The sequence below is a fragment of the Anabrus simplex genome, chromosome 6 (assembly GCF_040414725.1).
Source record: "Anabrus simplex isolate iqAnaSimp1 chromosome 6, ASM4041472v1, whole genome shotgun sequence".
NCBI classification, from domain to species: domain Eukaryota; kingdom Metazoa; phylum Arthropoda; class Insecta; order Orthoptera; family Tettigoniidae; genus Anabrus; species Anabrus simplex.
The window spans coordinates 259,545,377-259,567,003 of NC_090270.1; the positions used below are offsets into that span (position 1 = coordinate 259,545,377).

The following is a 21,627-nucleotide window of genomic DNA, read 5'->3' on the forward strand; positions in this document are numbered from 1 at the left end:
TCAGAGGCTCTTTCTGAACTATCCTACTACTACAGAGGAAACCAATTGAAGCCTAACCCATCTAAAACTCAGGTATGTTCCTTCCATTTAAAGAACAGACAGGCGTCAAGGAAATTGCAGGTGGTATGGGAAGATACTCAACTAGATCACTGCCCAACACCTAAATATCTAGGTGTAACATTGGATCGTGCTCTCACCTACAAACAACACTGCATGAACATCTGTAGTGCAATTAGTGCAACATAAATTATTTTGGCATAGTATATTTGCATCGGCGCTGTTTGAAAAACAAGATGATTCCAAAGCAAAGGAGAGAATGTCACCAATTCTCCTAACAAGGTTGATGAGGCCAAGATTCTGTGTAAAGCAAACAGTAACGAGCAGAGTGATAGGAAGCAACACTGGGGGTGGGGTGGGGGATAGGAGAGGTTTCCATGGTAGGTACCAGAAATGAGAAAAGGACCGTCGTTCGATAATTCAGATAATGAAATATATTAGACAATTGACTTCGTAATTACATGCATGGATTATCATGGGATTTGAAAAAAGTCCAAGAGATAACATAGATGAAGTCCAGTAATGCGTTTTCCCACTTTCGTTAAAGACTACAGAGTTTGAACAATCGAAACAAAGGAAGAAACTGCTCTCCTAAATCTTCTCACAAACTTTAGAACGATTTACACATACCGTAGATTCATAACATTCCTTTTTAGGATAACAAGGATAAACTTTTCATAAAGCAACATTCTATCATTACAACCATAATTATTGGCCACAATTAAAAAAAAAAAAAAAAAAAAAAAAAAAAAAAAAAAAAAAAAAAAAAAAAACCCTTAACCACTCCAGGGTGTTTTACAAAACTCTTAATAATGCAAGCAAAGAAGGGATGGGAGGGAAAGGAGGAAGATGAAAAATAACAAGAATGAAAGAAAAACATTAATCCGGATTCGCGATATTTGGGGAGTGTTCTTTCATCGGCTACTGTGCTACTTAAAAGGTTCGAGCATATGTCGACGGTGGTCACACTCAGTCCCAATTTTAGATTTTCATCTTCCTTTTATGTCATGAAAATTTTAAATCCAAAGAACGTCAAAACAGATTAGGTACAAAATAAGGCCTTAAAGACAAATGCCTGAAAGGGTGAATTTCGCAAAATTAGAAGTGAAGTGTTTGCTCACCCAGTGTCCCGACGATACGATGTTTCCAGTTGGACGGAAAAGACTTGCGCTGAATACAGCAAGCTGCACAAAGACAGTGGCCCCCTCCACGCACACACGCACGCACTGTATACAATTCGATGCCAGGCTGGTGAGACGAGCACGGCAGTGCATTATATATACGCCAAGAAAGGAAGCCCAGTAACTTCGAGAAGTTTTGGGTGATGTAGCAGATGACATAGACCGTAGAATGTAAACACAGAATGGCAGTCAGTATGTAGTGAGACACGGGAGGGAAGAGACGCGTGAGCACAAAATATGATTCATTAATACATAGATAACATTAGAAAGCATATAGTCCAGTCGAAATGTAGATATTGAAGAGTATATGGAGAGGTAGATGTGACAATATTTCGAGAAGCTTGTAGAATGTAGATCGAAGGGTTATGGCAGGAGTACGTTACATATTCCTGTCACCGGGCGGAATCCGAAGGATGGATGAAAGCAAGTCGGCGAAGCAACAGCGATGTCCACGAGTGGTGCCTTCTCACGAATCGATTAACGGTGACCAGATGAAACGCAGTATCGGAAAAAAGAAAACAAAGGAACAGCAGAAATATGGAAAACAAAAAAGCAAGCGAAGCATGGAAAATATTGAGAAGGGAAAGAGATATAGAAAAGGCAAAGGGAAAGGGGAAGAGAAAAACAAAAGGGTGAACAAAGGAAAGCGGTCCCCACCGAATAGAAACAGTATTAAAGTGGCCAAAAATATAAAAATACAGGAAATTTCCCATTAAGATTTAGAAAAATCAGAAAAAGATCCCAAATAAAGGCAAGTACAATTCAAGAAAAGGTGCGTGGGAGAGTCTGACGTCAAGTGTGTGTGGGTGGAGGGGAAAGGCGCTAGGTGAGCTAAAATCATAAAGCAAATATGCAAATGCTAAAAATTAAATAAAAGGTGGACCAGAGTAATCAGTGTACACATGACGTAAGCATAACTACCAGAAAACAAATTTTGAAAGAACTCTCCCTCAGTACCCAAGGACAGAAAAGAAAAGTAAAAAAAAAAAAAAAAAAAAAATAAATAAATAAAAAAATGGGGGATTCAAGAAAAAAAAAAATTCTTAAGTTCGGAAAAGTGACCCTTGCGAATATCCTGAGGATTAGAAATAGACTATAATGGAACAGTAACTGAAGTAGGGAAAGAAAGCATTCAGTATGGGCCAATCCATAAAAGGGAAAGCTTAACCGAAATATGTTGGGTAGAACTGATGGGATGGTTTTACAACAAACCCTGTACAAATAGCTTAAAGTTGGGTGGGCGGAGGCAGGAATTACATGTTTTTCGGTGAAGATCTCTGGCATGATTTAAATTACGAAGAGCTTCCTGTAATTGAGTCGGTAAGCAAATGAGTTGGGGTAAGCAACAAAGAAGGCAAATTACAATTTAGAGATAAAGGAGTATGAAGATCTCTTCCCAAGAATAGCTTGGCGGGAGAAAAGGAGGTAGAATCATTAACAGTAGCGTTTGAAGCCAAACAAAAGGGAGTTCAGTATCCCATGACTTGTGATCTTGGGAATGAAAGATGGAAAGAAAAGGTTTAAGATTCCGGTGGTAGCGCTCAACATAATTTGCCTGAGAGTGATAAGGTGAGGTACAAACTTTTTTGATGCCATAAGAAAAACAAAAATTATAAAAAAACTTTTGAAGTAAAAATAGCAGTATTATCAGAGACCAGAATTTTTGGAATGCCTATAAGAGGAAAAGCTTGATTAGTTTGTAAATGTTACGTAATGGGCGTACAAGAAATTTTGAAAAACCATCCAATAAAATAAATATGTAAGAGTTTGATTTAGAAGGTTTGACCATAGGGCCGACAATGTCGATGTAGAATTTCTCGGCCGCGTAAGTAGAGGGGGAGGGAACATATGTTCCGAAAGGTTGAGGATTTGGGGGCTTATGTTTTTGGCATAGGTCGCAAGATCGGACCCAAGAGAAAACATCCTTTGGCATTTGGGGCCAATAAAACTGAGAGGCAATGCGAGAATAAGATTTTGCCATTCCAAAATGTCCACCAGTAGGGGATCCATGAAAGTATTGAAATATCATGGGACGTAATGCGGAAGGAAGAACCAAACGAGGAGTAGCCCGAGGGGAAGGTTTGAAAACAATAAGTTGATTTACAATACAAAAGGTCCAGAATAATTATTAGAAAAAGTCAGATTTTAATTGTGGACAGTATGGATCAAGGTTTTGATGGTCTTGACAGGACTGAAAAGGCAATGGAAAATTTATAAGAGATGAAACAATTTACCATAGCAACCGGAAGGTGGTTTATTTCAGAATCAGCAAGATGATGGTCTTCAAAGAGGCGAGACAACGCATCAGCGACCGAATTTTGAAAACCAGAGACAAATTCAGGGAGAATTTAAAACGTGACAAACGAAGTAGCTAACGAGCAGTGCGTCCAATTTTTGGAGCATTATTAAGTAACCAAGAAAGAGCCTGGTTATCAGTGCTCACGATGAATTCTTGATGATCTAGATCAGGGCCTCTCAAACGCCCAAAATCTCACGCATGCAGATTGAGGCGCAAGAGCTCCGTGTACTGTGCATTGGTGCCGCTTGGCATGGCTCGGATCAACGCGTCGTCTCTGGGCTACTCGGCTATACTCGGCTCAACTCAGCCCGGATTTGGAGCGCTACGGTGCAAGTGGGAGAGAGGGAGACAGGCAGAGCGAGCGAGACAGGCGTGAGGAAAGAGAGAGCAAGCGCTGATAGGCCTTGATCTAGATATTCCGCAATATTTTCAATTGACAGGATTAAAGCTAGTGCTTCCCGTTCATAGACAGAGTATTTACGTTCCACAGGTGACAATAAGCGACTAAAATAGGCAATAAGGTGGGTTTCGCCGTGCACAGTTTGTTGCAAAATAGCGCCAATGGCGATATCGGAAGCATCCGTAGAAAGTTCAATGTTAAAATCAGGAATTTGCCAAAGAGGAGCTTGGGATAGTTAGGCCTTTAAACAGAAAAAGGCATTTTGCGGTGACTCACCCCAGTGAAACTTGATGTCTTTGCGTTTCAATAAGTTAAGAGGTTCAGAAATATGGGAAAAAATAGGTATATATTTTCCATAAAATCCGACCATGCCTAGAAAAGAACGTAACTGCTTTAAGTTCTTAGGAGGAGGCACCTTATCCGGATCGACAGCAACACCGTTGGAACTGAGAATATGTCCTAAAAACTTAATCGAAGTTTGAGCAATTAGGAGTTTAGAAGGATTTACCGTTAAAACGAAGACGTGTTAGGACTTGACGAACATGCTGTAGGTGAGTGGAAAGTTCAGGGGAATAGATCAAAATATCGCCAATGAATGGGAACAGTTATTGATATTTTATGTCAGAAAAAAGTGAATCAACAAAGCGTTGCTTAATTTGGGAACCTGAATTAAGGCCAAAAGGAACTTTTTGAAACTGAAAAAGACCATTATTAGTAATAAAAGCAATGTAACGAGGGCTAATTTCGTCTAAGGGAATTTGATTGTACGCAGAATTAAGATCGAAATTTCAATAGTATTTGGCATTGGAGAAATGTTGAAAGGCGGACTGCAATTTGGGCATGGGATAAAAATCGTAGAGTATGCAGCCATTTAATTTTCTATAATCCACGATGAATCTTGAAGATCCATCGGGTTTATCGACTGATGGTAGGGGAAGTATAAGTAGAAGAAGGAATTATAGTTTTGTCTTGAAGCATTTTATCAACTAATTGATTCAAAATTTTCATTCAAGGAGGGCTTAAAAAATAAGGGGATGAGCGAACCGGAGTACTATCGATTAAGTCAATATGAGCCTTGAAATTTTTTACAGTACCAAGAACAGGAGTGATATCAGAAAATTTGGTTAACAAAGAGGCAATTTGATCAGAATGAATGGAATTAATACTATGAGACATTGATGAAGTCAGAGGATAATCATCAATATTAATCAGTGGAATAACTGTTGAAGAAAAATGGAAAGAAACTGTAGAGTTCATTGAATAAAAAATTAGGCCAGTATGGGAGAAAAAATCATAGCCTAAAATAATAGAAGATAAGTCCGAAACAACAAGAAAGGTAAAGGGCCAAGAAAAATGTTGAATTTTAACAGTAAGAGAAATATGACAGAACATCAATAGGTTGATTAGAAGCCGAAACACAACGGGCAGTGTAGGGAAAGAAAATGAAGATGAGGAAGTACCTTTTTCAAGGATTCAAAAAAGGATATACTAATTAAGGGAACAGCAGCCCCTGAATCAGGAAGAGCGACTGAAGGGACATTATGAATAGTCAAGACAATTTGAGAAGTAGGGGGTACAAATGACGAACCTTCCGTCAAAAAAGGTTGAGAAGAAAATTTAAGAGGCAAAGAACGAACATAGGAAACAAAGTTAGAGGGGGACTGAACAACAGAAGCCAGATTTTTCCCATCATGACGCCTACTAACGACACGGGTAAGACACGTTTCCCAAAGAGGGAGTAGCACAATTTCTAGAAATATGACCCTTTGCTTTACAACAGTAGCAGATAATAGAACGAGTATTATCAGAAGAAACAGATGTAGAAGGTAAAGCTAAAGAAGGGGAAGGTGAAGGACGAGAATCTACAGGAGGTAGGATAGATGAGTAATAAGAAACATCTCTCAAAGAATTAAAGGCATGGGATTGAGCTAAATTATAAAGCTGAAGCATGGACGTAGGAGGATTTTAAAGCGTTAATGAGCTGGCGAAAGGAAGGAGTAGCATAGAATTGAACAATGGAAATTAAGTCATTGACAGAATGAGTGATATTTTAAATATCATTGTAGGTTGTAATCGAATCAAGATAATCATGAGCAGGTTCGGTGGGAAGTTGATGACGAATAAATTCAAGGCTGAGCTTACAACGTATTTCATAAGGTAAGAAATAGTTATGTATGGCATTACGAAGTTGATACCAATTTGAAAAGCTTAACATATTATCAACCCCAAAAGTTAGTAAAAAGGCCAGTAATAAAGCTAGTCCGATATTCAGAAATTTTCGGGTAGAAAAGAGCCACAAGGTCAAACTACGAGGATCGGTAGATTGTAATTTGGGTACTTGATCAAGAGATAGTTTTATGATCTGTACATTCATAGAGGTATCAGCAGAATTGTATTGTGGTACTGAAGGGGTGAGGGTGAGGGGGATGAAAATGTGGATCGGGAGACATAGAATGTTGTTGAGGCAATGGAGAGTGCTTGCCCTCAGAATGGGTGAGCAAATCGGGAGAAAGATCACGAAGATAATGCTGGGGTATCAGAAGATGAAATTAGATCAGTTCAAAAATTAGGTAAAGACCGGTTTTGATTTAATGGGGGTGTGGAGGTAAATCACTATCTTCGCCCAAGCGAAAATTATCCGAAAAGCAAGCCATAATGTTAAGAGAACAAGAAGACAAAATGAGAAAATGTCTAAAGGAAACGCAAAAATGGTATCAGTTTGATGAAGAAAATATAATTAAATTGAGGATGAAAAGTGTCTGCTACCATTTGTAATGCAATAGTGCAACATAGATTATTTTGGCATAGTATATTTGCATCGGCGCTGTTTGAAAAACAAGATGATTCCAAAGCAAAGGCGAGAATGTCACCAATTCTCCTAACAAGGTTTATGAGGCCAAGATTCTGCGTAAAACAGGAATGAGCAGAGTGATAGGAAGCTACACTGCGAGGGGGGGATAGGAGAGATTTCTGTGGCAGGTACCAGAAATGAGAAAAGGACCATCATTTGACAATTCAGATAATGAAATATATTAGACAATTGACTTTGTAATTACATACACAGATTATCATGGGATTTGAAAAAAGTCCAAGAGATAACATAGATGAAGTCCAGTAATGCGTTTTCCCACTTTTATTAAAGACCACAGAGTTCGAACAATCAAAATAAAGGAAGAACCTGCTACCCAAAATAATCTCACAAACTTTAGAACGATTTACACATACCGTAGATTCAGAACTTTCCTTTTTAGGATAACGAGGATAAACTTTTCATAAAGCAACATTTTAGCATGACAACCATAATTATTGGCCACGATTGAAAAAAAAGAGAAACTAACACCTCCAGGGTGTTTTACAAAACTCTTAATAATGCAAGCAAAGAAGGGTCGGGAGGGAAAGGAGGAAGATGAAAAATAACAAGGATGAAAGAAAAACAGGAATCCGACTGCGCTTGGAAGATGATACCATAGATTTGTCTACAGGTGGGCACAACAAACCAAACATAACTACCTTAAACAACCTCACCAAGTGTGGTGTGGATGTCGTTGACTAGTTAAGCACCTCCTACACCACGTCTAGAAAATGTAAACGCTGGTCATTGGTGATCTTAAGAGTTCTGGATATTGCGGGAATAAATAGCAATGTAATTTACAACTGTAACATGCCAGATAAGAAGATGAAGCGCAGTAAATTTCTGGTAGAAATGGTTATCAAACTTGTTGAAGATCAGCTCAGAAAAAGAACACCGAAACCCGAAATACCTAGGCATATCCGCCAGAAAGCAGCCAAGCGAGTGAAGATTGAACTAAGTGATGGTTCACAAGCAGAGCCAGGTCCCAGTGGCAATTCAAGATGCACTATTTGTCCCAGGAGTAAGGACATAAAGACTAGGTCATTCTGCAGTAAGTGTTTATGATATATGTGTATGAAGCATATGAAAAATGTTTGTGAAACTTGCATTGATGTTGGTAAACACACGACTAGTGAATCTAAATGAGACTTACAATGAAATGAATTGCAATAGAAATTAGTACGATTGCAAACTGAATTAACGTTGCATCAGTGATTTGTATCCGTTTGTTGATGTGCCAATAACATACTTCACGCTATATTGAGTCTTATTCTCTGTTAAAACCTCTCTTACTGTTTATGAAAATATAACTTTGTTTTTTCCAGTAACACAGACGGGAAACTGCTGGGGGTCTGAGGACACCCCGCGTTACTATTAACGTTACAAAAATCTAAGTTTCCAATCCCGGGTTAACAAGGTTGAAATTGTTGGAAGATGCCGAAATTGTGGCAACATCTCCCATTGTATGGTAGTTTTGTCCCATCTGAACTGTGGTTTGTCGTCCACTGTTTAGTACATGTTTAATTTATATGCAGAATGTGAAATACTTCGATTTTTGAACAATGTCATATTTTGTTGTTTCCGCAGGCTTGATATTCAAGTAAATCCGCTTCTTTTGAGTATCTCCTTCAGAAAATGGGATTACACATTTCTTTAAGCATGCCATTATATTTCTGAGAGCAAGCCACTCCGCCTAGCACCTTAGTGAACTTTCTTTCTTATCTAGGCCATGAAACTGACTGTTGAGGCGTTGGCTTTCTGTTCCAAAATTGACTAGATCAATCCTGGCTCAGTCCAGTTTTATGTGAAGGTGCTGAACTAAGTCGGCCTTGTGTCTGTAGAGTGATTAGCACGTAGAAACTCTTGTGGGTCTAAATTCTGGCACCTCAGGATCTCTGAAAACCATAAACGTAGTGGGACGTAATGTCAATAATATAAAATAGAATTCCAGATAGTCTCCTCCTCATTAATGTCATCAGGCAAACTAATAAGTATTGCATAAAGAAAGAAGTATTCTATTTGTCCTGTTGAACTTCTTAAATATGAAAGTTTACAAGACAACGTTCTGAGTGATGTAGGTTAATGAACATTCAGAATCATTTTGAAATGCTGTACTTGGTTATTGACTCTGACCACCTCACTCTACAACATTGCTACATAGTTAGGGACAGCTATCATAGGGACAGTTACCAATCATACTAGCTACTGTGCAGACTGTGGATTCAATGCTAATATCATTTTGGGCATCTTTCTTTTCACTGCTTCTAACCCCTCTGCCAATGCCTGAACGCTTGACTTAAAACTGCTTCTGAAGTGTGTCTAGTCATCTTGGTGATCCTGAAAACTAATATTGGTTGTTTTTTAAATTAATTTTCTATGTCACATCCACCTCATCCCATTACTAGGGGCAGTAAGGATTCCTTAACCCCACAGTATTTTTTTCTAGATAGTAAATTACAAGTGTACTAACTTCAGTTAAATTGCTCCATCTTTTTGTGAGCTATATTGAATTATTTGTGTGTGTTTTATGATCCTAACTACTTTTAAAAACTCAAGCTTATTAATCTACTAATGTCATTCCACGCCATGTCTGTGCTGACAGGTTTGGATCTACTGCTTATTTATAAATGTAGCTTCGGAAATCTAAAAGCACTACTTATTTCACAGCATAATCGGTGCACATTTTGTTCCAAAATTTTTCGAAAATTTAAGCTACTCTTGTGATCGTTTCAATAAGAATTTTTTAATACTGGTAATTGTTTTATGCCAAAAATTGCTGTAACGAAATTTTATTTTACAACCTGTGACAATAAAATTCGGTGAATGAAGTCAGAATGGTCGATCCGGCAACATTGGCGACACAGAACGCTGCACCTTTGCAGCAGGTTTTGACCTTCTGCTCCCAATGTTGTTCAATTGAGCATCGTGTGTGTGTGTGTGTGCCATGTTGTGTAAGATCTGTTTGACACAGTGCGTGTTTAGTGCATTCGTTCTGAACTGCGAACAGGAACATGAACGGCTAAAAGATAAATGTACAGTTTTAAGCTTTGGCAAGACACCGAAATAAACGCCTGCGATGCTGGTACGTGTTTGTGAAGATCAAGCACTGTCCTTGAAGTGTGTGTATGAGTGGTTCACCCGTTTTTAAGGAGGCCGGGAAAGTATTTCCGACAACCCACGTAGTGGAAGACCGGCGCCCGCCGTCAGTGACTAAAACATTGACAAGGTGAGGACATTAATCACGAACGATCGGCGATTAACTGTGCGCATGGTCGCGGATAAACTGCAGGTTGATTGTGAATCCGTGCAACAAATCGTTACCCAGAAGTTAGGGAAGAGGAAAACGTGTTCTCGTCTTGTGCCACATCACTTGACTGATCAGAAGCAGGCACATTTAGAGGCTCCACAGGATTTTGTCGAAACGACGGATGCAACACCAAATTTCTTGAACTGTATTGTCGCTGAGGATGTAACCTGGTCGCTCAGGTATGACCCTGAAACGAAATGGCAAAGGATGGAATCCTGTTCTCTGGGATCCCCTCATCGGAAAAAGGTGAGAGCCAAAAAGTCCTGCATCAAAATGTTGCTCATCACCTTTTTTGATATTCAAGGCCAGACGACATCACGTAGTTGCTCCAGGGAGCCGGTGTTACTTGCTCCCCTCGGGACAGGTGTTTGTCACGTGACGAGAGCAGCAGTCAGGCGGGTTTGCATAACGTGGCTGTACTGTACTTGCGCCACTGGCCTTCAGCACATGCAGTACTACGTCATGCACTTCCCCTACTTCTTCTACTTGCTCGCTAAGCTGCTCTTGCTCCTCAAGAGCGGGGAGCAAACTGGCTCCGAAGGCATTTTGCTCTCTATTGACGATGCCTGGTCAAGGCATTATCCACAAGGAATTTCTGCTTGAGGTAACGACGTTGAATGCTGCATGATACATAGATATTGACCCATTTTATGAAACATCTACACAGGGTACAATGCCAGTACGGACAACAAGGTTCATGGTTTTATGTCTTTGACAACGCTCGTCCACACACAGCCAATATTACCAAACAGTTCATAGCAAAAAGGGGCTGGTGCAACTTGAACATCCATAATCGCCAGATGTCAATCCTCCAGACTTCCTCCTATTCTCACGACTCAAACTCTCCTTGAAAGGAGAGAGATTGGACGCTATTCCTGACATCCTAAGAAACTTGAAGAGGGTTTTGAACGCTATCCCAAAGGAAGCCGTCCTGCAAAGTTTCCAGGACATGTATCACCGATCTCAGCAGTGCATAGTCATGGGAGGGGACCATTTCGAAGTACAGTAAGAGCACTGTCGTGCATTATTCATCTGTTGATAGTACAAAAGTATTCACCGAAATTCATCACAGGTTGTATATAAGTTTTAGCTGCATGTAATACTTGCATATTTATATAAAATAATTATAGTAGTAGAGGTTCCTGGTGGAAACACAAGACATATTGGTGAAAATTTGAAGTCTTCGCCTTGTAACCAGCATGCAACTTTTGACATAATGTTCTTCTCCTTCACACCGGCAGATCATGCTGTCGCATGATTCTCATAACCCACCCACAACTCGCCTTACAGGTAGATTTATATATATAGGGTGAGCAACCTGAAGCAGATCCAGTCCCGCAGCTGGGCAGCGCATTCTGCACATGGGAGGTGCGTGTGTGACAGGAAGTCCACAGTAAATACATTGTCGGGCAAGCTATTTCTATCGAACAAACAGCACAAAAAATGTATCACGCCAGTAGACGTTGAAATTGCCTCCCTTTGTTCCATTTCAAGGTGTAATCGAGTAAGTTGATTTGGATGCTGTGCGAGTGTTTTTCTGTATCACTGTCTCCGTCAACTTAAGTTCATGAGACAGGAGTGTGATTCCTCTAATTCCCACATATGTCTTATTTCCTTTCTTGAAGAGGGGGTCTACACAACCCTTAGTCCAGTCAGTCTGGATTTTTTCTTCATTCCATGCAGCATTCATCATTTATTAGCCAGTGAAGTCCATGAGTTCCAGGAGCTTTAATCATGTCTTGAGCTCACCTCATTAAGGCCAGGTGATCTGCATTTTGCTCATTCTGTTCAGAGCATTTTCAATCTCAAACCCAGTCGGTGGGAATTCACTGTTCCCAGCCTTGTTCCCAGTATCCAATTCCAGATCTTCTTGAGATATTTTTGCTGGGTCTGTTCCATTATACAAGAAGAAAAATACCTTTCTGTTCCTGAATGCCTCCCTGTCTCCACGTTATACTGCCATCATCTCTTTCGAGTGCTTTAATTGGTACATGAATAGTTCTTTTGTTTTTCACAATTCTGTACAGAAGTTTCTTATTTCCTTTGCTGTCTTCTACAAATTTGTCAGTAAATGAAAGTCAGTTTTTCTTTCTCAGATTTAATTACTCTCTTTGCTCTGAGTTTTAGGTCTCTATACTTCTGCTGTAGTTCTCTCAGCTTTATGTAACACTTATCTGCGCCTAATAGATTATCTTTCTCATCTTGCCGTATTTCTGTCTTTTATGGCTTGCTGAACAGAATCATTCCACCAACAAGTTTTCTTTTCTTTTGGTATACAACTCTTCTTCCTCCTACAATACAGCTGAGCTCACAAGTATTTTCTTGAATTGTGTCCATTCCTTTTCTGTTTCTATCTCATTTGTTAGGAGGTGGCCTGAAATTAACAACCTTATCACCCTTTCCTTTGCACACTGGGGCTAGTATAGTATCTCTCCATTTTTGTAGTTCATGCATGCAGATGGTAATAAAATTTAAGACTTCAGTTATGGTACTATATCCCAACTAATTGCCTTTAGTATGTCTCCAGGATATTGAGAATTCTGCCTGGTATTCTAGTTTTGAAATGTTTCAATTTTATCAAATTTCTTTATCGTACGTAAATGTCGGTACATTGCTGTAGCACATATTCCCTAGATTGCATTGCAGAGTACATAACTAGTGTGCAATTTTTCCAGAGTTGTAGGATGGCAAGCTGCTGAACGTCCGGCTCCATAGCTAAATGGTTAGCGTGCTGGCCTTTGGTCACAGGTGTCCCGGGTTCGATTCCCGGCAGGGTCGGGAATTTTAACCATCAGTGGTTAATTTCGCTGACACGGGCTGGGTGTATGTGTCATCTTCATTTCATCCTCATCACGATGTGCAGGTCACCTACGGGCGTCAACTCAAAAGACCTGCACCAGGCGAGCTGAACTTGTCCTCGGACACTCCCGGCACTGAAAGCCATACACCATTTCACACTCTCGTCACTAAAAGCCATACGCCATTTCATTTGCTGTCCAATATCACTTGTGCCAACTTCTCCAAAGAGCAAATAACCTGCACTCTGTCAGTCGGTCACCGAGATCATCAAACTTGTTACTGAGCTTCGACATTCCATGTAAAACTGTTATCGTATAAGTTTGTTGACATATAGCTGAGCAAACTAGTATTAAAGGTGAACAGTAAATTCCTGGGGAAATGTTGATACACAAAAAAATGAAAGTAAGGAGTAATAGTATGTTCCAGGCCAATGATTTTCTTTTCATTTGTAAGAACCCCCTGTGGGTGGGGGGCGCAGACGAAGAATACACCCATGGTATCCCGCGGTATTCCACACATTATGGTACTAATCGCAGGTAATGAAATTCGCACATGTAATACAGACCTATGTGTTTCACACATTGTGGCGCCATTTAGAGGCAAGCAAACCTATGGTGCTCATTACAGAAGTGTACTAACCACAGGGACTTACTATCCCGTGGTGTTCCTCAGAGTGGTTACGAATCATAGGCAAGCCAAAACCATTGTGTTGCTCATATAGTGGTACTAATCACAGGTAATGTAAAGCCTGAAACACATTCTTGCTGCTAATCACAAACCTATTTTGTACCTAACATAGTGGTACTACGCGAAAGTAAAAGCAACCTATGTTGTTCCCAGCATGGTGGTACTACTTACAAGTAGTCTCATGGTTCTAATTCGATCATACCTTGGTCACTCCTTTTAGTCGCTTCTTACTTCAGAATATAATGGCAGAGCAGGAAAGGTCATGGAATAAATTTTATGATCATTTCATTGCATGCCGAAACCCGGGTTCACTTCCATACCTCTCCACAGTGTTGATATTGAGCAAGTGCGGATGGTGGTGATTTTGATTTGTCCGTCAGTTGAGGACGTTAAGCATTGTACAGAGCCCTTGGTGTTATCCAACAGCTGGGCTGAGTGGCTTACGGTTGAAGCGCTGGTCTTTTGACCTCAACTTAGCAGGTTCTATCCTAGCCCAGTCCGGTGGTATTTGAAGGTGCTCAAATACGCCAGCCTCGTGTTGGTAGATTTACTGGCACGTAAAAGAACTCCGGTGGGACTAAATTTTGGCACTTCAGGATCTCCGAATACTGTAAAAAAGGTAAATTAGTGGAACGTAAAGCAAATATTAGTAATTTGTTATTCAACAGAAGCAGGGTGGTTTCTCCCTCTCCTACCTCGTTACCTGGTCCCCGATGGATCATCATCATAATTTCTTCGCTCCAGCAAGCTGGGTGCGGTTGTGTACGAGCCTCCTCCACTTTGTTCTATCCATCCACAGATGCTGCTCATATATGCGACACCAGTTCGCATCTCTAATTTCAAGGTCCTTCATTATCTGTTTTTTCCAAACATTACGAGGTCTTCCTCTTGGTCTCTTCCCAGGAACATTGTGGTCAAAGTATGTTTGAGGCGTCCTATGAGGGTTCATTCTTTTGATGTGACTATACCATTGCAATCTCTTCACTTGTAGAGTCTCCAGCAAGCTTCTTTCCAATCCAAGCTGTTGTCGGATATCCACATTCCTTATTTTATCCATTTTTGTTTTTTGTAGACAAGAACAGAGGAACTTCATTTCTGTTGCCTGAAGACAACTCTTTGTTGGTCCAGTAAGTGTTGCTGCTTCCAGGCCATACGTCAGTATAGGTACTAGATGTATTTTGTATAAGCTGATCTTCTAAACTAACGGAAATGTTTCATCCCAAAGTATTTGACGTACAGCGTGATAGAATTTTGAAGCTTTCTGTATTCTGTTACTAATCTCTTGATGTATGGTATTGTCTGATGACAGAACACTACCTAAATACTGGAAGTTGTGTTCAATATCCATCTCCTCATCTCCATTTCTTAGATGAACAGTTGGAGAATTTCTACTCATCACCAAGCCAACTGTCTTTGTTTTGCCTATTTTGAGACCAAAGGTTGTAAAAGCTTCATGGCAGAGATCTAGTCTAGTTTCCCCGATGGATATAAACAAGAAATACTTGCACCACGTCTATTTGGAGGCCACACAACATTGTAGTAAGAACTTTAAAATGGTGTAGTATTAACCTTGGTAATGTTATCTGCTTTTACAGATTACTTCTCAGGAGTGCAGCCAAGGGGAGGCATGGGAGGTGCTGGTGGTCCTGGTCTTGGAGGCGGAGGAAACCAGCAGGTAGTAGTTCCTGGTGCCCCTCCCCAGATCAGTCAAGGCCCACAGGTGCCTATCATGTCTGGTGGGGTGATCGTTCCTGGCATGACTGGAGAGACAACTGCACCTGCTGGAGCAGTTGGATCTGGTGCACCAGCAGGGAAGCCTGCTCGTCGAAAGTATGCGGTGGACATTGTAGATCCAAAAACTATGAAGAACATTGATTTATATGAATCTAGCAGTGGCAGCACACCTCCAAGGTCGGGCGAATCCAGTGATCGAGAAACTCCTCAACCAGTAGGTATTTTAACTGTAGTAGTATTACTTGACTTTTACAAAATAAGAGACAAAAACAACTAAAAAGAAAAGACAGTGGAGTGTAAGAAAAGTTTACAAATGCACACATAGGTTATAGTACCTGTAAGCATGGGATAGGAGATATTGTAAGCAATTTAATTGTAACAGTCGGCAAGTAAATCTATCAATGTCCACTTTGTTTAGTAATCTTGAAGTTCGTTCAATTGGTCCATGGAATGCATAGGTTCTATGCCAGTTAGTGAACCATATATGATTGAACTTCGTGCGCTTGTCTAGTTCATGGAAGTGCATTTTTTGTATAAATTGTGGGCTGTTTACTAAGGAATGTATCTATTTAAAAACAAAATGTGTAACTGTTAATTAACGGCGTTGTGACAAGCTATGCAGATTTAATGATTGTCATAAGGCTGTATATTCATATGGGAATCCTGTTCTAAAGGAATATGAAAAGAAATTCATATTGTACGGAATCTAATCTAATCAAGTGCTCAGTATTAAATTAAACAACGTAATACAGCAAGCGTTAGATGGATAAGTTTGAAAATTCTCTGGAATATCTAGTATTGCAACCCAGTCCTTAATGATTCCTTACAATTATCTCCAGTATGTTCATTAAATGATAGCGGGTACGATGCGCATTGGTATCACCCAGATATCACAATAAAATTTGTCACAAATGGAACATAATTGCTTTTACACATATCAAGAGAAAAATCTCTGGCAAATTGAGAAATATTTCATTTTTAGAGTATATTATGTATGCGTACTTTACCACTTTACAAGTACATTTGGTGTTACGCTCACAGTGACACGTATGTCTTTTGTCTTACACTTTCAACAATTTAGTGTGTGATATCTGTGGTCACTGAAGTTCTTTGCTTTCGTTTCATTGCTTCACTTGTCAATGACATCATTTCATGAATTGTATCGCGATATGCAATATTTAATAGGTGACAAAATGGTACGGCCAATGTACATAAGAAAAATTCAACGGACTAGTGATTTATTGGTCCAGGGATCGAGCTACTTTCGTTTGAACAGAAATAAAAATATTTATTGGTCCAGGGATCATGCTATTTTTCTGTTGATCTCCATTTTGCTGTTTGAACTGGCCGCTCTAGTCATCTGGACAAAGATAATGAGAATCTACAGACATAGCACTCACATTCCACGGTGCTAGCCCTGGACCTGAAGAAAGTAACAAAAGACGGCGCCAGCAGCGAATGGACAAAGATGAGAATCCACAGACATAGCCCTGCCATTCCACGGTGCTAGCCCTGGACCTGAAGAAAGTAACAAAAGACGGCACCAGCAGCGGAATACGACATAAACCACTCCTGTCTACAAGCCTTAAGTATGTTTTCATATTTCTCAAATAACGACGGTATTTCTTAATTTGCCAGAGATTTTTCACTTGATATGTGTAAAAGCAAGTATGTTCCATTTGTGACAAATTTTATAGTGATATTAGGGTGATACCTATGCGCATCATACCCAATAATAGCTTTGATATGAATAAAACCAGCAAGAGATAAAATGTTAACTGATTTTATACTGAAATATTTTCTTCTTGTTTAAAAAAATAGTTTTACATTTATCATGATTTAAGTTTCAACCCATTTTGCGAAAATACATTTCCAGAGGGTGTAATCGTGAAGTTTCAAACCATGAAGTAGGTAAACATTTTTTTGCATTACCAGCAAACAAAACCAATTCTCAACTCTAAAGTATATTTTTAAGGCAGCAAGGTGATATCCTTGAGGATATCCCCTGATTAGGCACAGAAAAATGATTCCTTATTTTAAGTCTTTACGAGATATTTAGGATACGATTCAAACCACGAGAGGAGAGGCCCATTAATTCCATCACCTTTAGTTTTTGCATTATAGTATTATAGCCAACTGTGTCAAAATCTTTCGGGAAGTCTGTATAAACTCAGTGCACCTGAAAGTGGTTCTCTAATGCATATAAGAGTAACTGATAGAATAAAATATTGCTACAAGGTGATCGTTCTGGAAGAAGTCAATGTTGCTCGTAAATGGTACACTAGAAATCCGTTATAGCGAGAATTCATAGTGGCGAAAAATTTACCCCCTATAGCAGATTGTTGTTATATCCGATTTTTGAAGTCGGGGAAAAACCCCATACACATTAAGCTCAGTATGAAATGGCAATCAGTTTGTTCAAAATTAGAGTTGTCGCGGGTAATATCCACACTGCGGCTTACTTGTTTGTTGTTTTTCGAAATCCGATACTACGTGACAGTGTGTGTCTAATTTCATTCTGAAAAATAAAAAATACCTTCTGAATCCAAGACAACTCACTTTTTCCTTCAAAAAATTAACTTGGCTTAAAAAGTGCTTTGTTAAATCATACGAATGTCGTCTTATACAGTACGCATTTTTAGACTGGTTTTAGTTATGCCGTATTTTTTACGGCTGTAAAATTATGCTTTATCTCAGTGGGTTTAATAACCATTAACTTGAAATTGGCGTCATAATATCGAAGGGAACTCGTTGAAAATTTGCCGGCAATACACATTTCACGCGTCTCTGCGACGATCCACCAGGAAAATATTCTTGCTTACTATAAAACTGTTACTTTCACTCAGCGTCAGATATAAACTGGCTGCCGCTACACGCACGTCTTGCTTGCCAGATTCGGCCAACTTCAGCGGCTAGTGATGTATAGGTCTTATATGTATATCATAGAAAAGAAAAGATCCACCTGATCAATACTGGTTTATTGTATGTGTATGTTTAGTCCTCAGCCCGAAGGCTGGTTGGATCCTCAACAGCTCTGCCATCAGCTGTCATAGATGGCCTAGGCATCACTGAAGAGGCATACGAGGGAAATGAGGAGTGAGGTAGTTTCCCGTTGCTTTCCTCACCGGGCCAGAAGTTGCTATTACATATCAGTCTGCCAAGCCCACTGAAATGCATGCACCAACCGACCCTATGAGCAATATTTTCACACCATTCATAGCAGGGACTGGCTGCAGAAGGAATGGCATTACTAGCATCACTCATACCTCAGTCACTTTCATTTTGTCAAAGCCAAGGATAAAGCTGAGACAGATCAATGAAAGTAACAAGATTGCTCTAGCCCATACCAGAAGACATAGTGCACTGGTTTATTATAATAGCTTATATAACAGAACCGGTTACGACTCTTTACAAAGTTATCTTCAGCTGTATTATACTCTTACATTAGTTACAATTTTAAGTGTTGTGCCTTGCCAATTGAAAATATTGTGTGTGACAGACGTTAAATTGACATGTTTCAAAGTGGTTAGTCCTATGCTCATAAACTTAAGTCTAAAGACCTAAAACTTGTGTTGAAACTTATTAAAATTTCAACTATATAAACACATTAAAATGTTCACAATACATAATAAAATACATCTCAATATACATATATCTTGTTACAATCCAAGTTTGCAGTTAAAACATCTAGAAATAAATTTGTCATCTTTCGTTTTTTATTAAATCGTCTGGCATGAAAAGATGATGTGCTTGAGCTCAGCTGCGTTATGCCGTTACAATAGTTGCGTTTAGGCATTATACCTTGTCAATTGAAAAGATTGTGTGTGACAGGTGTTAAAATGACTTATTTCAAAGTGGTTAGTATTACGCTCATAATAATAAGTAGGTCAGATGACCTGAAACTCGTGTTAAATAACCTGTTAAAATATAAACTACATAAACTACATAAATTTCAAGTTACCAAATTGCAACAGTCAAGTTTTTAGGGAGGAAGGGGGTCTGAGATTGCTCTTGGTAAACTGTCAAAGTGTAGTAAATAAACAATTAAGATTCGGTACATTGATGGAATCTTACGAGACTGATGTGGTGATAGGGGTGGAATTGTGGTTGAAAGAAGGGGTGGGTAATAGAGAAGTATTTCCAGAAGGGTACACAGTCTATCGTAGAGACCGAGGAGATAAAAGGGGGGGGGGGGGGTGTGTGTGTGTTTATTCTTTGAAGGAAACTTACGGTTCACATGAATGGTTTACCGATGAAAGGAATGAAATATTAGGGATAAAATTAGTTTATGATAATATGAAGGAGGTGGGAATTATAGGAACATACAGGCCTGGAAGAGAGGAAAGAGACATGGAAATCTTTGAGAAAATAATAGATTATACTCATAAAAACAATAATAATGATATGGTAATAATTAGGGGAGATTTAAATTTGCCTGAAGTTGAATGTGGAATGCCGCTGCAAGTGAAGCCCATTAACAGAAACTGGCAAATAAGTTAATTTGCGAGGGAGGATTTGCACAAGTAGTACAAGAACTGACTCATCTCAATAACTTACTAGATGTATTCTTGGTTAAACCATGGGAAATTGTTGATAAAACTGAATTGAAGGAATAGGAGACCATAAGGCTGTAATAATGGATGTAGGACTCGTACCAAAAAGGCTTAATAAGAGGGTTACACAAGACAAGAAATTGTACAGAAAAACTAAAGTTGATGAATTTGGGACTTACCTTAAATCACAATTCAGTTGCTGGATAAGTGAAGGGAGTAACGTGGATACACTTTGTGCTAAATTTAACCCTCTCATGCATGGTGTCCTCATATGAGGACGTCCGAATTTTTAGGCATTATTTATTCCCTGGAGTTTCCAAAGATGGATGTAAAGTTATTAGAAGATTATTGTAGGTTGCTAAGAGTGGAAAACATCAGTTTTAAAAAGAACCAGTTGGTGGCAGCATTTAATTGGCATCATTGAAAACATGATGTTCATGGTTCGCCATTTTATGAGAAGTCATATTTTCCAATTGTTTTGAGCTGTTCCTATCTTGAAAATGCGCAAGGTAAGTGTGTAGTTCTTCATTTTGTGTATTCTACTACCATTACCAATATAATTTAGCTTATTCTGGTTTATAGTCTTTACACAATATTGGTATAATACGGCCGTCCTCATAGGAGGACATCATGCAACAAACTACCATGTGTTATTTTTGAGGTTAGTTTGTATTCTCAACTGCTTCAGCCAATATTTATTTTCCAGGATTCTCCAAATGGTTTGTAATGTTATCAGATGAGCGAGTGATGTTTGTCGGACAAGATTATAGTAGTTTACAACATTCCCACCAGATAGCAGCATTTGACTGATCGCATCAAATAATCAGTGTTCGTGTTTCTCCAGTGTCATACAACACACTACATTTACTTTGAGCTGTTTCACTGTGAAGATGTCTCGGGTAGGTTTGTAACTTACAATTTTAAAGAATGTATTAAAATTGTTAAAAACCAACCCCCCCCCCCCATGGCACCACAGCCCTTGATGGCCCACCAAGCGACCGCCGCTCAGCCCGAAGGCCTGAAGATTACGAGGTGTTGTGTGGTCAGCACAACGAATCATCTCGGCCCCCACTCCTGGATTTCTAGACCGGGGCCGCTATCTCACCGTCAGATAGCTCCTTAATTTTAATCGCGTAGGCTGAGTGGACCTCGAACCAGCCCTCAGGTTCAGGTAAAAATCCCTGACCTGGCCGGAAATCGAACCCGGGGCCTCCGGGTAAGAGGCAGGCATACTACCCCTACACCAGGGGACCGGCCATTAAAATTATAACAGCAATTATTATGAGGAATGATTGCGTAACCTCAGTGTAAGATTTGTGCTCACGTGCCTATTATCACAGTATTTCTCAGGTTAGTTACCATATGCTAAATGCCACTGTTGTAAATGCTTGGTTACTATGGATAATGGACTGTAAGACCGCTATGGACCTGCCCGAGTTCAAGAGTCGTGTGGCAGCAGTACTTGTCTTCAGTGGCGAGACAGAAGCACCACGGAAGAGGAGACAGCGATGCACAAATGACCCATCATTACCACTCAAGAAACAGGCTACACATACTGTGCCTGCTGAAAAGAGGATGGATGGAGTAGTACACTATCCGCAGAAAACAGAGGCTAGAAATGCTAACAGGTGCCGTGACAAAAACTGCGCAAGTAAACCCAGTATGTTTGTAGAAAATGTAATGTACCACTATGTCCAGAGTGCTTTCAGAGTTTCCATACCATTGCCTGAAATATGAACATGTGAAGTACATCAGTTAC

At 39.6% G+C, this 21,627-nt stretch overlaps 1 protein-coding gene across 5 annotated transcripts in view; it reads left to right on the plus strand.

Moving 5' to 3' along the window:
• The window catches only part of LOC136876417 (eukaryotic translation initiation factor 4 gamma 1), a 700,368-nt gene that overhangs the window by 385,931 nt on the left and 292,810 nt on the right, over positions 1-21,627 (plus strand). For all 5 annotated transcript variants that reach the window (XM_067150372.2, XM_067150376.2, XM_067150374.2 and 2 more), the window contains one exon: positions 15,177-15,529. In XM_067150372.2, the coding sequence (XP_067006473.2) occupies positions 15,177-15,529 (353 nt within the window). The remainder of the gene's footprint in view (positions 1-15,176; positions 15,530-21,627) is intronic.